Source organism: Thermobia domestica, chromosome 15 (genome assembly GCF_964235325.1).
Source record: "Thermobia domestica chromosome 15, izTheDome1.hap1.1, whole genome shotgun sequence".
Lineage (NCBI taxonomy): Eukaryota > Metazoa > Arthropoda > Insecta > Zygentoma > Lepismatidae > Thermobia > Thermobia domestica.
The window spans coordinates 42,502,321-42,518,763 of NC_137468.1; the positions used below are offsets into that span (position 1 = coordinate 42,502,321).

The following is a 16,443-nucleotide window of genomic DNA, read 5'->3' on the forward strand; positions in this document are numbered from 1 at the left end:
ATCACAACCATGTTATATAAATCTATATTTTATTGAGTGTTTGCAACGCCACATTAAGCAATATTGTGCAGAGCATAATCAACAATTTTAGTCTTTTTTTCGTCGTTTCTAACTTTCTTCCCAGTTCCATTGTTTTTATTCCTAACGAATTTTCTTAATGAACAAATTAATAGGTACTCAATTTCAGAGATTTTTATGTTTTCATCTCTTCCAGTTTCATTTACTTTTGGAAAGTAAATAGGCTAACTCTAATTATCCTTCATTATTTAAAAGGAAAAAAAAACATAATTTTAGTTAGCCTTACACAATTGTTAGATTTAAAACTTACCAGATGCAATAGGTAGTGCTAACTTCCAAACATTTATCGGTCCTTTCAATGAATAACGAGCAAGAAATATTTCAAGAAATATGATTGGTGTCACAGCGCATAAGTTTAGTAACACAGCTGGAATCATATAAATTCCTACAAAATAAAGTATTATGCTTTAAAATTTTCTTTATCAAGATAATGCAGTATATATTGTTATGCCATAAACACTTTTCTCCAAAATTAACTACTGTACAAACTGTATGTATTAAAGTCCGACACGGGATTTGGTCAGAGAAGCTGAACACATTCACCTGCGATTTTATGTATTGTTAAATAGATCAATTAAGACTAGTATGGAGTGTGGCACTTTACGGATCAGAGACGTGGACATTGAGAAAAGCTGAAATATTCGAGCTGGAAGCATTTGAAATGTAGTGTTGGCGCAGAATGCTGCGCATATCATGGACCGAAAGGAAAAGGAATGAAGACGTACTAAAGGAAGCTAATGAAGGACGGCAGATCATGAAGATAATAGGAAAAAGAAGAAACAGTATGCTTGGCCATCTTATTCGGCACTCCGATTGGATCATCGTGCTAATAGAGGGAGAGGCAGAAGGAAAACCAGGAAGAGGAAGACTAAGGATAGAATGTCTAGATACAGTTACGAAGAAGAAACCTTATCTAGAAGTATAAAACAGCTCTCCCAACCGAGAGAAAAGTTTTAAAATTTCCATGTTGCCCAGCAACCTATAGTTGAGGTGAACAAAAAGAATACTGTAACAATTTCTCCCATGTAAATTTTGTAACCATATGGTTCAGCTCATTGAATATTAATGAAGAAAATTTTAATTTTTAAATAAACCTTGCATAAAAGCGCTCGTAGAAATTTATGAGTGTGTGCGTCGCGTCTGCGACGGAAATCTTGGTGATCCTCTCGTCTCCCCAAATAAGGTGCTAAAATTCAGCAAAGAGAACAAACTTCGTCTCTAAAAATTCCTACCTATGGGTTGTCATAGCTATTTTTAGCTTTGACATCACCAGGCTGCATTGAGAGCCTGTCCACTGCGTAGAAACGCTAGGAGACGGGGAGAGAAATTAAGTTAGTCTGACAATTGTTCCTGGTGTGACAACAGCAAGTTACCATGAAAGCTGTTCTCGAAGAGTAAACGCATAACACTGTGCGTATTATTGTATATTTGTTACGTTGTTAGGTACAGTGCTTTAACACATTAAAAGTGCGTTAATAATAATAAATATGTTGCCTTAAGAAGAAAATTTGAAATCTTAAAACATTTGCACATAATTATTAATTTTAAAATCGTCTTGACGACGAGAAGCAGCAGAGCAGTGAAAAGCGTCCAGTCCATCGGAAAGAAGATAGAATGATAGCAAAGGAATTCACCCCAACCTTCAGGACATCCCCCCTGGAATCACCAAAAATAATTTTCCTTCAGCATCAAAGCGAGTGAAAGTGACAGTGCGAAATTGTGGAAACCAACGATGTAACGAAATACAACCGGTAACCCGCGACTACCGCGCCTTCCGCGACTGTAATAACAATAATTAAGCCGAGTTTTAAATTCCTTTATCATATTCAATCATTCAAATTAAAGTGCCAAAATGTAAAGTAATATGTATTTGTGCAGTTTTAATGTTTATTAAAGTGAAAAGTGAAATCTTGCATATCCTTTACCAAAATAATTATCATGGTATAAATTTACACGTTCTAGTTTTAAGAAATAATCTAATTTACTTTTCTTTCCAGCATAGACAACTAGTGCCTATGCAACATAATAATTCTTGTATTATTAAATTACATCGGCATTGAGAATACAATTAGAATCAGCTTTTATGTCGATTTCCCAGAATGTTCTGACCCGAACTCTGAACCCTGTTGTCCAGTGGCTATATGGTCGGCTTTGGCAAAAGGTCCAAATTGTTATTAAAGATTAAAGGAGACGCCCAAAATATAGAGGATCGAATCCCGGACTGTTGTAAATGCTCAAGCCCTCCTAGGGAACTGCAGGACACGAACCACTTACTGTAATAATTTTAATCTCAAAGGAAAGTTAAAACCCCGTAAGTTCTCCTCTCTGTTGATATACATATCCATCATTGGATTATGACTTGCCTTTGGAACAGTAAATTCGACCTTGTTACAACGAGCATAGGCACATTCCTGTGGAACAGCTGAGACCTACTGCAACCGTGGATAATTTAAAAAAAAAAATCGACTATGGTCATATGCCGCACAGTCATTCCAATTACAAAGGTCGAAAATATAATTTAATCATTGAAAAACTCAGTACAGAGTTTTTCGGATCGCTGAGTTTGAATTTGATAATATTATATGTTGAAAAGACAAAATGGCGGACTTAAAAATAACACAAATTCATTTTAAATTGTTATTGAAAAGGGTCGCTTATTGCTGATTTCAACTATTATTTTAATTTTTGAGGAAGTAAACTGGTGGATTCAATACAGCAATCTTAAAATATAAATAATTAGATTTCGAGAAAAATGGCATTGATTTTAACGGTTTCTGAGGCGATTACCGCGTTTCTGAGATCACTGATTTTGAATTTTAAATAAATCAATGACAGAATGATTTCATTACATCGAATATTTTTATTCATTTCATATCAACGAAAAAGAAAGCATGACAAACGAATTTATGCATTGCATCAGAAAAAACGGGATAAAATAAAAATGGGGCAAGAAGAGGCAGCTAATTTTTGTCTTACATTAGTAAGGAACGATTACGACGTTGGAGACAATTGTTTGAGAGTGGGATATCGCTAGACCTTTTACTGTGTTGGAAAACGGAAAAAATGGCAAAGGTGAAAATGGGAAACGGAAAATATGGCAAACCAAAAATGGCAAAGGAAAAAAGAGACTGATTATCAAAATAGACATTGAAAATCCATAGGGCTACATATTGCACAAGTACATACAGATATATTATTATTATTATTATTATTATTATTATTATTATTATTATTATTATTATTATTATTATTATTATTATTATTATTATGGGGTATATCAGGGGGCTATGTCTCCATTTACCCGTAGACTTTAACTATTGAAAGAGGCTAGGAAGAGAGCATGTCATGCATCACGTGGCCATGTTATTCATACTCAATAATTTGAGAATCATGCTGAATGAATATACCCAGCACGTCAAACAAATACCTAGGTCCTATTCAAGTATTTTAGACTTCTTCTTCTTTAATCTTTAATAAATGTATTTATATACATTACCAAATTATTTGCCAGACCAATAACCAAATATTAAATGTCACGTCATACCCATTACACTACATCACTTTATACTACATACAATACTATGATATACTATATACATACAGATGGTGATCAGAAAAATGGAAACACCTGAACGAAATTGCAACTTACCAGATTAATATGGTGTCGGGCCACCTTTCGCCTTCAGAACAGCATTGATGCGACGTGGGATGGAGGCATAGAGGTCGTGAATGGTAGCAAGTGGAATTTTACACCATTCCTCGCGCAGGGCATCGGCCAGTTCTGTGAAGGAGGATGGAGGTGGAAATCGTCGCTGGAGTCGTGTTTCCAAGACGGACTACAGATGTTCAATTATGTTGAGATCTGGGGATTGGGCGGGCCAGGGGAGGTGTTGAACTTCATCCCGATGTTCCTCAAACCACGCTGTAACAACGCCAGCTGTGTGAATGGGTGCATTATAATCCTGGAAGATGGCGTCATTGTCCGGGAACAACATCCGGACCATAATATGCAAGTGGTCTCTAAAATTGCGACATAATCGATGGCAGTGATTCGTCCGCTAAGTGTGACCACAGAACCCACTGAAAACCATGATATGGCGGCCCACAGCATCACCGAGCCGCCGCCATATTTCATAGTTGGGCGGAGACACTGCAGATCATAAGCTTCTTTGGGCGTTCTCCACACATAAACACGGCCCGTGGTTGGGAATAGGGTGAAGGATGACTCATCCGACCATATCACACGTTTCCAGTCCTCAACGGTCCAAGTTGCATGGTCGCGGCACCATTTCCGGCGTGCGAAAGCGTTATGGTCCCTGATGAGCGGTTTGGCCCGTGCAACACGACCCCGTAAGTTCATGTCATGTAATTCGCGGCGCACTGTGATTGTCGAAACAGGGTGGGGGAGGTGCTAATTGAGTTCCCCCGTCACCTGCTCCGCAGTGGCACGACGGTTCTGCGTGACAATGCGCTTTAATACCCGGCGTGACCTGTCACTCATGATTTTCTTCCGCCCACTGTTCCGCTTCCCCGATGTGGTTTTCCCGTGTGTTGTGTAGGCCGTCATCACCTTCGACACTGTCCCACGCGACTCACCTGACACAGTAGCCACTGCCGTCACACTCACTCCACATAACCGCGCGCCGACAATTTGCCCTCTTTGAAAATCTGAGACGCCTCCCATTTTACACTACCTCCGTCTGCTGCAGCCACTGGACACTTCTATTCCACTGCGCCTGACGTAGTATGGAGACCAACCTAACACACCAACACCAGCGGTCCGGCGCTGCGGGCGCCACGACACCACTGCCAACCCATACATTTGACGTGTTGCCAACTACAGGTGTTTCTATTTTTTGATCACCATTTGTATGTACTTTCAAAGCGGACTATTAGACCAGACGCATTTTGTGTTCCTAAAAATGCCAACGCTGGGATTTTACAACGGAAAAGACGAAATTTCTCATCAGTTTTATATAAAGTTTTCGTAGAGTCCATATTCCTGTATTTTTCTCCAGATGTTTTGCCATAAATGAAAGAAGCAACCTCGAATTTGAATATAATTTCCAAAAATAACAAATACTGTATAATGAACTGCCATTTCGAAGTTACAAACAATTGTCTCCGGCGCAGGATGGATATTTAGTTCCAAGCACTTATTTTGAATTGCTGAAAATCAAAGAAAAATACATATATATATTCTTATTGTGTAACTGATGGTCAGAGTACATATAACCCTTCTACAATCTAGATACATAAGAAAAATGTTCTTACAGTTTCCAATAAAGTAAACAACTGAAAAATTTTAAAGTTATAGTTGTTAACTTATGTAATTAGCTATAATATGCGATACTAATTACATTAAGCCCATTATACATCGTCATAGTTTTCAATCAAATGTTGTATCAAACTCTTGTTTTATGGTAATTTGGTCAAATAAATTAGCTAACATTTTCGCACCCATTATAAACGATCAAACATAATAATGAATATCCTTGCTAATTTGTTTATATTTCTTGATTCAGTTGTTAGGTTACTTGAAAGTACGTGAGTAGTTTTATTGTTTCACCTAATGGTGTAAGTATAATGAATAAGGTTGTAGAAAAGAATGGAATGACTACTCACAATTACTTCTGTCTCATTTCCCTCCTTTATTGCTATTCCCAAACATTTCTTATTTTCATGCTATCTTTCGTGTTCACTAAGGACGTATGAATCCTGATTATATTTATTAGTTCAATGCTTAAATTTCATCTAATTCAGTTAATTTTCCAGTAACTTTTGGGCACTGATTAAGTATAATAGTCCATCATAGAATGATAATTTTACAGTTAATTTGAGAAAGTGCATATGAAAGAGGATTTTGTAGGATATTAAATTACGGAGGAATTTTTCAGTGTAAGAAACCAGTAATTTGTATTTAGAAATGCGAAACCATTACATATGCTCTAACCTATGTAATATAAACCACGTAAAATTTTTTCGTACTATCCTCATTTACGCGCGCATACCTGTCACTGACGCCCCTGCCTCTTGCGGACGCAACCATGTACTAACTCGCGTGTTCTCTACTGTGCTCCTGCCCTGACATGGTTAAATAGCATTCTCGCTTTTAGTGGCCGTCTAACACAAGTTGTGTTTTCTACAGTCTCTTTTATGATATACGTCCGACGCATATTTATGTCGTAACGAGTCCTCGTAAAGTGAATCTGCACCCATAAGTGCAACTCCTATCCTAAGAAACAATTTCCAAGTCACTACGAATGAATTTCGTGAAGAAATAATTACATATAATAAGATAGCACATAATCATTGCAGACACATCAGTTGCACACATATGATCATTCTGTACGTAATTGCCTAGGCATGCACCAAAGTAATAACATAATAGAACGTCTTAAAAATCATTTAAAGCAAGAAAAACTTATTTTTTAAAATTTGACGGAATATTCTTGATTACACCAATTTTGGAAGGTCAACTGCGGTATTTAGTTCTAATATTCTTTAATTTTATAGTTACGCAAAACAGGATACTGTTAGTATGTATCCAAATAATATCAACTATTTTCCGTGTCCATGTCGTACTCAATATTGGTGCCACCGCACAGTGATTTCGTTTGTTTCCTTTGATGCAATATTGGATAGGAATAGAACATGTTTTATTTTAGAAGAGTTGTATCAAATGTTGTAACCAACCCAAAAGTTGCATACAACTTGTTATCGTACACGTTCAAAATTCACTTTGCTGAAACATTTGATGGAATATTGGATTATGTAAAATCGGCTTAAGAGAAACTAACCGTGATACTGTCTGAATCCAAGATATTCAGATTAGGATAGCACACATACATGCATCAGTTCGTCGTAGCTCTTCTGGCTTTTATTGGTCATCAATACTTACACAGCATATATTGAGGACTCTTCAAATGGAACCCTGATTATGTACAACTGTGTAAAAGTCTTCAGAGTGATTGGAAAGTCAAGTTCCCATTTATGTACCACATAGTTGAGTCTGCAAGACGTTGTAAACATTGTTCAGTAGAAAATACTAAAACTGAGACTGCAATTTTCCATAGTTGTCATATATGAGAAATGGTTGGCGGTCTTCTCTTCCAGTTGTTGACCACGGCGTACCTGTAATTAATATAAATAGATTAGAGTGTAATCAGTACCTCTAAAATATGAAACTATGAATGAAGAAATAACTAAAGGTTAAAATTAGATAAACTTAAAATATCTAAAGATCACCCATAAGACAATCTAATAAATAAAAATAGTTTCTAATTCAGGGTAACATTTTCTCCAATATAAGTCATATCACAATCAGAATGTATATATACACCATTCCCTTACCCCTACCTTGATTTTCTCCTTCACCTAACTCATATCATAGCAAAATAAGGTTACGACTTACCTTCCAGAAATAGATCCTCCAAAGATTTCGCCTCTGCAATTTTCAAATCCCTCTGAGATCCTATAGTACGTTTACAAGTTTCTTCATTTGGTAATCTGAAACCATCGAAATAAAAGAAAATCGTTAATCATCTTCCCCCCCCCCCCCTGTAGACGCAAACTTCTGTGAAAACGTAGAAATCTTCCCTTATTATTCCCATCCATGCACTTCTGTGCACTGCATTCTGAATTAGAATTAGAATTACTGTCCAGTCTTTATAGAAGTTAATGTAAGTTGATGGATAGTTTATTGGAGTTATTGGGATTTTCCATTTTGCTATCTTTTCCCTTTGCCATTTCTTCCTTTGCCATTTTATCCGTTGCCATATTTACTGTTTGCCATTTTTCCTTTTGCCATTATTTCTTAGAATCACTGTGTTGTATAATGGTTAGACACCAAACTGTAATATGGTCAACTAAATAAACAATATGTAGATTTATACCAAGTTAATAATTAATTACCTTTCCTTTTTAATAAATAACAAAACTTTATGAGGTTTTGGTTACGTGGTTTGTTTATAGTGTCAACAGTCCACGTCGGTGGCAATGAGTGTGGAGTAGGGCCTGTTTACATGTCGAGAACTGTGTGTTGCAGACGAACTGGTGTAACCGGAGTCTGGTATTGCTATTTCCTTGTGTAGTCAGCGACAAAAGTTTTTTTTTTCCCGTTTGATGAAATTAGTTTTGTAAATAATTTCAGAATGGAGGGACAATTTGAGTATCGCACAGTGTTCAGTAAATTAAAAAGAATTTAATTTTCTGTACGTTCCAGCCATACCAGCGTTTTTCCCAAAATAAATTTTACCAAACGGAAAGAACTTTTATCGCTGACTGTACACTATACGTACAGCTCACCAAATTGCACTTTTCCCCTCATTGCATTCAAGGGCGGATCCAGGGGGGACGGCCGTCCCTCAGAAGAGAAAACTTTTTTATTTTATATATAAATAAAACCCATCCCAGAGTTTGGAGCTCTTAAAAGTAGCTATAAGTAGCAGTATTATAACCCACCGCCCCTCCAGAAATCCGTTCTGGATTCGCCCCTGATTGCATTATAGTTCAAAACCTAGTCTCCTATCTTCCAATCCTATTCTGGTATCTACCTACCCATCGTCCACGTGCTGTTCAACAATGGTTTGAGGAACACAATGCGGACATCTCCCATGGTTCCCGAACTTTCTGGATCTCAACATCTACGCAAGGCAAAAGACAAGCCTTCAAGCTATTATATTGAATATCATAATTCAATAATCGTCCAGTGTATATAAACCTCTGTAACCTTTCAATAGCGATTGCTGAAGAGGAAAACATTCCCAAATTGATCTTTCTAGTTAGACTAATGTTGTCTAACAGATTATGCGTCTCTGACAAATACTAGTAACTATGCAAAGAATGACGAACTCAGGATACATAAAGAAGACATGGGTTTCTAGGCCAGGTTAAGAGAGATCATATGATCATACTCCCTGTATTTAAAAAGTTTAAGATTTCTTATTTAAATTACGTCAATCTAATTCAGTAATTCTCAATCTAATTCCTATCATGACCCCATTTTATCAATGATCTTGCCAGCGACCACCTTATAATTATTGCTTTGATTTTTAAACAACTCTGCACTTATCGAAAATGTTTAGCAGACCTATTTTTTGTTGTTCTTAACAATATGTACAAAATAAAAGTATGCCTATCACAACAAAATTCAAAATAATATGTAGAAGTATTTTCCGGTATTTAATTTTAATTATACTTATCTCTTTTACTTCTCCTCGCGACCCCTATGAATCCCTCTCGCGACTGCCCTAGGGTCGCGACCCTGAGATTGATAAACCCTGATCTAATTCATAGTTAGTAGAGTGCATAGCTGTAGTGCAAAGTTGCGTTCATTGCTGTGGTTATGGCGAAATTGCATCACAAGTAGATACGGTACTTTCGGGGTGTTTTCTTTTGAAGTTTCAGTTTTGATTAAAACGTTGTATGTTGTTTAAGCAAAAATATCATGATACAAAGTGCACAACGAATTTGCTACAACCTCTTGAGAATTTTTATAGTTGTATTTTTTAAAATCAATTTTAAGATAACTCACAAATATTTATGACTATTGGAAATGAATTAAAGATTATTGTTTGCTCTCACTCCTTCATCCCCTTCCCCGCTTCATATACTAGAATCAGTTGCGCATTGTTAGGGTCTGCAATGCAGACAGGCCCGTCATGTCTTGCAGACCCGCAGATACTCACCTAGTTAGTCGCTCTGAATAGTGTTCTCTGAGTTATCTTGTCTCTAGTGATGAGCAAATGCGAGAACACCCGGTCTTGATCTTAGTCTTACACTGGTACCTTTGGTCTTGATCTTGGTCTTGCAAAGCCAGTCTTGGTCTTGGTCTTGAGGTGTTACACCTGTACACGTTTTTAGTTTTTTTTTTTTTTTTTTGTTTTTTGTTTTTTTTTGATAACTCAAGTAGTTTGAGTTTAGAAGTCCTAATTCCTATAGTGACCCATGGTTTCCCCATCCTAACCTTACTGCAGTTCTTTCTGGGAAACGCAATATTGAAGTGAAAGAGAAATGTATCTAGAAAATAGTTAAATTTACCATCCGTATCACCAATTTTATATATTTTGTGCCAGGTTTCTTGTGCTAGCAAGTGTAGAAAGTAATTAATATTAGTTTTGAGAAACATCTTTTTGTTATAATTTTTGATTGAGTAGGTACGAATATTTGAGATGTGTGTATTTGCCCTATTATTGCATCATGGTCAGAAAAGCCTGGCTTAAAGATATTGAAAGAGGTAACTGACTCTGTGTATTATTATTATTTGATCTAACGCAGATTTCCCTCTAGTTGGTTCTCTGATAAGAAGCTGCAACCCAAACATATCTAATATATCTTGACATTTTGTTTTTTCTCTTGATTGAACTAGCCAGTCAATGTTAGTATCACCACAAATTATTACCGTACTATATTTCTTACACAGACTCAAGAGCAGTTTCAAGATTCCTAAAGAAAACATTAATATTTCCTGCTGATGACCTATAGATGCAAATTATACACATGTTTTCAATTGAAATAGCAACTATTTCAAAATGCAAATCAACAACGAATTGACTTAGCTATTTCCTTAAAACGTAAATGGTCACCTACATATATACATACCCCACCATGTTGCCTACTAGCGCGTGAATAGTTTGCAGCTAATTGATAGTTATTTAAATGTATCATATTCATCTGATTAGCAGATAACCAATGTTCACTAAAGCACATGACATGCATATTTTTAAGATCCTCTTCAACAAATACAAAAAAAAATCAAGTTTACTAGTTAAAGCTTGCACGTTCTGGTAATATACATTTATCACATTGTAGTCACTGTTACCTGTATTGGCTAAGAGCTTGGAGTTTTTATTGGGACTAGCATTAAAAAACTATAAGGAACCTTTCTTATTCAATTTGATTTTCGCTGAGTTGTACTACGTGGATCGTTTTGTTCTATACCATTTGTGGATAATTGCTGCGATCTGTTAACATCCGGTCCAGGTTCTTTCGTACCGTGATTTGTATTATGTGGGCCTTGTATTAACGATATTCGATCAATTTTTTCACTTTCAGTAGCCAAAAGTACTCCTGACTCCTTGTCATGGTTTACGTGTGAGTTTCCTGTCAATTTTAACACTTCACCCTCATTCCGATTTGCTCCGTCGTAAGTCGAACTATGTCTCCTTTGTTCAGACGAAATTTGATCACCTTCACAATCGTTTCCATTTCCGTCTATTACTATTGCTGATGTACTTCCACAATTGATAGGTATTAACGTACTATCAGCTCTGAACTCTGGTTTAAACTTATTTGACATAATGATATTGTACAGTGCGTTGCGTAAAAACAGACGATTTAAATGGAGGTCGTGATTAGTATGATAATTTCGGGGCACAGAACTTATATCAAGAAGTTGGACATTTTTGAAACTTTTACACAACACATCAATTTTTCTGTTTGTTTCTTTTATTTCATTGTTTACACACGATGAGTCATTTAAATCATGGCGACACGGCAAGTTTACTACCACTACATTTGTGCCTGAAAGTTTCTGTAGAGTCAATTTCAATTATAATATGTTTAGTGCATTTTCAGCTTTATTACAAGCAACGTCATTTGCATCGCCTATTATTACAAGCGTGTCATGTTCATTATAATTTTGGTTGCGGACGTAAGGAAACACAACGTCTTTTATCTTAGTACCTGGTTTTACCGGCTCAGAAACATCCATGTCACTTATTTTATACTTTAGCCCAGTGGCAATATCACAACCATTGCTGCCACTAATAATAATAATTTCCCCTTGCACTTCTTGTTTTTCAGCGTTTGTATTATTCGTGCGGACTTGATTCACAATTTTACATTGTACCGGTAAATTAATATTTTCCCGCGGATTTGTCCTTTTTGGTCTTAAACCAGTAGGGCTAATGCATGAATTTACCTTTGCACTGCTTTTGACGTTGATCGAAGAACGATTTGATTTGTTGCTACCCACTTGAAAAGCACTCCGAGATGATGTGATTCCATAACTACTTCTTTCTGGTTCGTCTTCTAGAACTGCGAATCTATTTTGCGTTTGTATTTCTCCTACAACACTATGTAGTCTGGATTTATTGATGCATTTTTTGTGAGTTAATATCCTTGTGTATAAGCGGGGGGACATTCTCTGATTCTTCTTGGTGCTTCATATATGTTTGTTGTTTGCTGTCACTTGTTTTATTTTGCCGGGTACTTGCACTTGTAACTGACGGGCATTTGTAGATTGCTGGACATCTGTTTTGTAACTACTTTGCTTTCTTAAGTCTGCTATCACCTCTCTCCATAGCGGACTGCACTCCCTTGTACTCAGGAATACATCTCCACATTTTTCTCGATAATATTGCTTCGATGCACATTCACATTTTTCGTTTGTTAGTAATGATATAATTTTACGTAGAGAATGTATTTCTTCAATTAGCTCACTTATTAATTTTCAGATGATTCACCCGAAAACGGTTGTTTGTCATTTGTTTTCCGGTTACAAATTGCTTCTCTACAGACCTACATTTTGTCTGTTGAATATTGTTATCTTTGTTGCTAATATCAGACAGTTTCATATTTCTATCTAAAGCACTGCACCAACTCACAATAAAATAAATTACTATTACTAAATTTACCGACTTCAGCCGAACTTTTACAGTTTTGAGAACGTCCTCGTGGTTCAGCTACAATAGGCGCCGCGAGCACACATTAGAAATTTCCAACGGATGCTTGAGCCTCGGAACCAAAACCATATCCATGTAGTTGGCATATATGGTGTACGGAATTACCTATGTTGAATACTACATTTCTCTTTCGTTTTAGAAGAAGAACACTAGTAATGTGTTTTGAAATGAAATGAAATATCTAGTTTAACGTCCCACGATTATGCATCGAGGCTAAGGGAGACGATGTTGATTAGAAATTAATGAAATAGTGGAATGAAGAAAATAGGAGGAAACAGGAAAACACCGAGAAAACCCACGCACACGGTTTTTGCCTACCAATAAAGTGCACATGGCGCAAGCTGGGATCGAACCAGGGACTTCATGCATCACAGGTGAACACTATACCACTGAGCCAGTATTTGTGGAAGAGTCTTGGTATTGGTCTTGCGTCCCTCGGTCTTGGTCAAGCATCGGGATTCCTGGTCTTGGTCTTGCATGTAAGACTCTTGCATAAAGTGCAAGACCAAGACTCTTGCGCTTATCACTACTTATCTCGAAAAAAAATATCTGTTTCTATTGGAAGAGCTCTGTATCTTTCGTACTTGTCACGAAAATTCAGTCTTTCGGGCAACACTAACACTGAATACGAAAGATTCAATTATGGATTACGGTGCATTTCCTGTTATCATTTTCTCAGTTGAACATTTATTTTCAAAGTGAAAAAAAAAAAAAACTTATAAAAACTTATCTATGACATGCTATTACTACATCTAATTAATCGTATTACTACATCAAAATTTGATATCTTTAGCAAATACTTTTCACAGGAGGATTAATTCATGTTAAATAAAAGAATTCAATACGATAAATATGTACTTCTGCTCTAGTGTACGAGTTTCAATAAGCCTCCTCGAGTGATCAGTTTACTTACCTCCATTGGCAATAGTGGTAATCGGGACTCTCCAAAAGTTTTCAAACGACAAGACCAAAGCCCATATCATGTTTCGATATTCTTCCTTGCTCACAAGTTCCAATTCTACTTTTCTCTAGAGCATAAGAGTAAATAGATAAATAAGAAAAAAATATAGTATATATTATGTTACATTGCCGATACTATATTGGTGTGAAAACTTAAGGATGACGGTAAATTTCGCAAGCTATATCACTTCCAAGTGTAATAGATTGGTAGAATTTGACGAATACATAGAAAGTAGTGCTATAGTATGACACAGAAAAGAACAGAAGAAACACGTGATTAGAATATCAAAAATGGCACTTTTGTACAAAGACGACAGCTTACATTGAAAGTATTGCAATACATGTTGCTCTCCCTAACATTACAGATGGAGTAAAATGGTTGTTAAAAGTGTGTCTCATCGCCGCGGAGAGCGATGCATTCTGTGCAACGTGCTACCATGCTGCTCACAGTTACTATAGTCCGCGTCACCCGAATTGACGTGTGGCATCAGTCAATAAGCTCGCAGTGCTCTGTTACAAAACCTTCAGTGATGAATCCAATCATTCATAAGTGTCCATAAATACGAACAAAATCAATTATGAATGGTTTGATTCCTCCCTGAAGGTTTAATAACAGCGCACTGTGAGCTTATTGGCTGGCACCATACACCAATTCGGTGACGCGGACTATGGGCTGTTGTGGTTTAGAGTTCCGTTACTGTGCCAGCGCTGTTGAAAACTACTGAATACTCGTATGAAGTGCTGCAAGACGTCTCGTATAGTATCCCAAACGTGTTTGGTGGGATTCAAGTCAGAACAGGGCCGTGCCGTGGAAAATCAGCGCCCAGGGCGAGAGAATGTGACGACGCCCCCATATTCCAAGCAATTTTTCCTATCTTCTTTCCTTTCCCCCCGAAATTTTCGCCATCTTACTTCGGCGCCCGTGGCCGTGGCCCCGCTAACCCCCCTTCCCACGGCACGGCCCTGAGTCAGAAGAACAGGCAGGCAATTCGTTCGTCAAAAATCCTAACGTTACAAGATCTTCGCCACCATAGAGAAGAAATTGGGGCCGTTGCACGTAGAGAAGGCACCAATGTCACAATATCATTGACCGGTGAGTATACCGAGTTCAACATTTGGAAGATTGGTATGCCTATGCAACAATATGCCTTCCCATATGATCATGTTTACAACACGATGTCTTCTCGCACCAAAATGATCACGTTTGATAATGATCCTGGCTCCAATGCGTGTTTCCACCTCTTATTGTTAGCAGATGAGTTTATGTCCTGAGTCACTACTCAAACTGAATCTGCTCTTACAGAGAAGAGAGCGCAATCCCAATCCTCATTGGTCCAGTCCTTATGTTCTTGACACTACCGCAGACGGCGCGGCCGTTGTGCGGGCGTCAATAAAATACAATATAATGGCCGTTGCCCAAAGAGATTATCTCTATACAGTCGAAGTGCCACTGAAGCGTGAGATTGTGCGATTTGCAGTCCTCTTAGATATATTTGCAATTGTACCCGTTGTTTGACGACGGTCCCTTTATTATCTGTGTCATAATGTAGTGATTACCCTCTACTGTAATTGACTGTGATTGAACTCTAAACCGTACAGCATTGCCTATCTTTCGGAATGCTCCTCATACTTGTGAAACAATGCCTTGGGCAATATCGAACTCCTGGGCCACACACGTCACACTTCGCCCGTCTTCCAGTTTCCCGATGACGTACAGTTTTACTATACGGATCCATAGTATAAGTAGTAGTAGGAACGGGTAGAAGCACAAAGGAGTTGGTTGGGATCTATTCTCGACATGAAATGGGAAAACTAAAGACTTGCCCAAATTTTTCTGTATATTTGACAATCTATGGATCCGTATAGTAAAACTGCACCCCGATGATTCTTCCTCATGTGAAATCACCGAAATCTTGTTTCTTTGCCACGTTCTAACACCAACATAATACACTTTAATAGCTCTCTGACGTACTTTTCATTCAAGTACTTTGTGTCGGGGAAGCAGACCATACGGACATACTTCGAATCTAATAGATTTGAAACCAAATAACCAAATAAAATATACATTTCAATTCTTACATATTTATCTGTGTAAACGCTTTACAATATATATTACAATATACAATATATAATAATATATATATATTAGAAAATTAGAATAAATTCAGAAAATGTTCTCTATATCTAAACTTACCTTAGTACGCTGTGTAGTAACAGAATGATGAGATACAATTTTTTGAGCAAAGCTTGCTCGATTCATAAACGCTTCAGATTCTCTATTCGCCTCCATTTTTCTGCTCGTCTCTTTTGTTCTTGTTTTTGTGACCTCACACAGAGGCTGTACAATTAACGAGATGTGGTGCCGTAGTAATTAAGTCCGCTATGGCCCTGGAATTGCTAAAAAATACAAAATAAATAAATTTCTACTAAAGGCATTGCTTAATTTACATTTGTAAATCGTTGCGTCCAGTAAAAATCCTTGAAGAAGATAGATGTTGTGTGCAAGGGCGACCATCCGTGGGGGCAAGGTGGGGCGATTGCCCCCCTCAGAGGAAATTGTACTTGGGAATATTGAAAACCCAATAGAATTTTTGCATTAGTTACAGGAAAATTTGAAACTATATTTGAAACGTCGTTTATACTTGCCCCCCCTTGGAGACCACAACATGGGTGCCCTTGGTTTCGTGCGCTGAAGATGAGTCCTCGAGAAAATATCTTG

General features: G+C 37.2%; 1 protein-coding gene across 4 annotated transcripts in view; it reads right to left on the minus strand.

The window, feature by feature from the left end:
• Positions 1 to 16,045, minus strand: part of LOC145671847 (sodium-dependent nutrient amino acid transporter 1-like) — a 179,701-nt gene extending 163,656 nt beyond the window's left edge. For 2 of the 4 annotated variants that reach the window (XM_081741074.1, XM_081741072.1), the window contains exons 1-3: positions 15,919 to 16,045; positions 13,678 to 13,792; positions 329 to 463 (exon numbers count right to left, since the gene is read on the minus strand). In XM_081741074.1, the coding sequence (XP_081597200.1) occupies positions 329 to 463; positions 13,678 to 13,792; positions 15,919 to 16,014 (346 nt within the window). In that variant the 5' untranslated portion in view covers positions 16,015 to 16,045. The remainder of the gene's footprint in view (positions 1 to 328; positions 464 to 13,677; positions 13,793 to 15,918) is intronic. The other 2 variants (XM_081741075.1, XM_081741073.1) reach the window with 2 other exon arrangements.
• Positions 16,046 to 16,443: the final 398 nt, after the last annotated feature.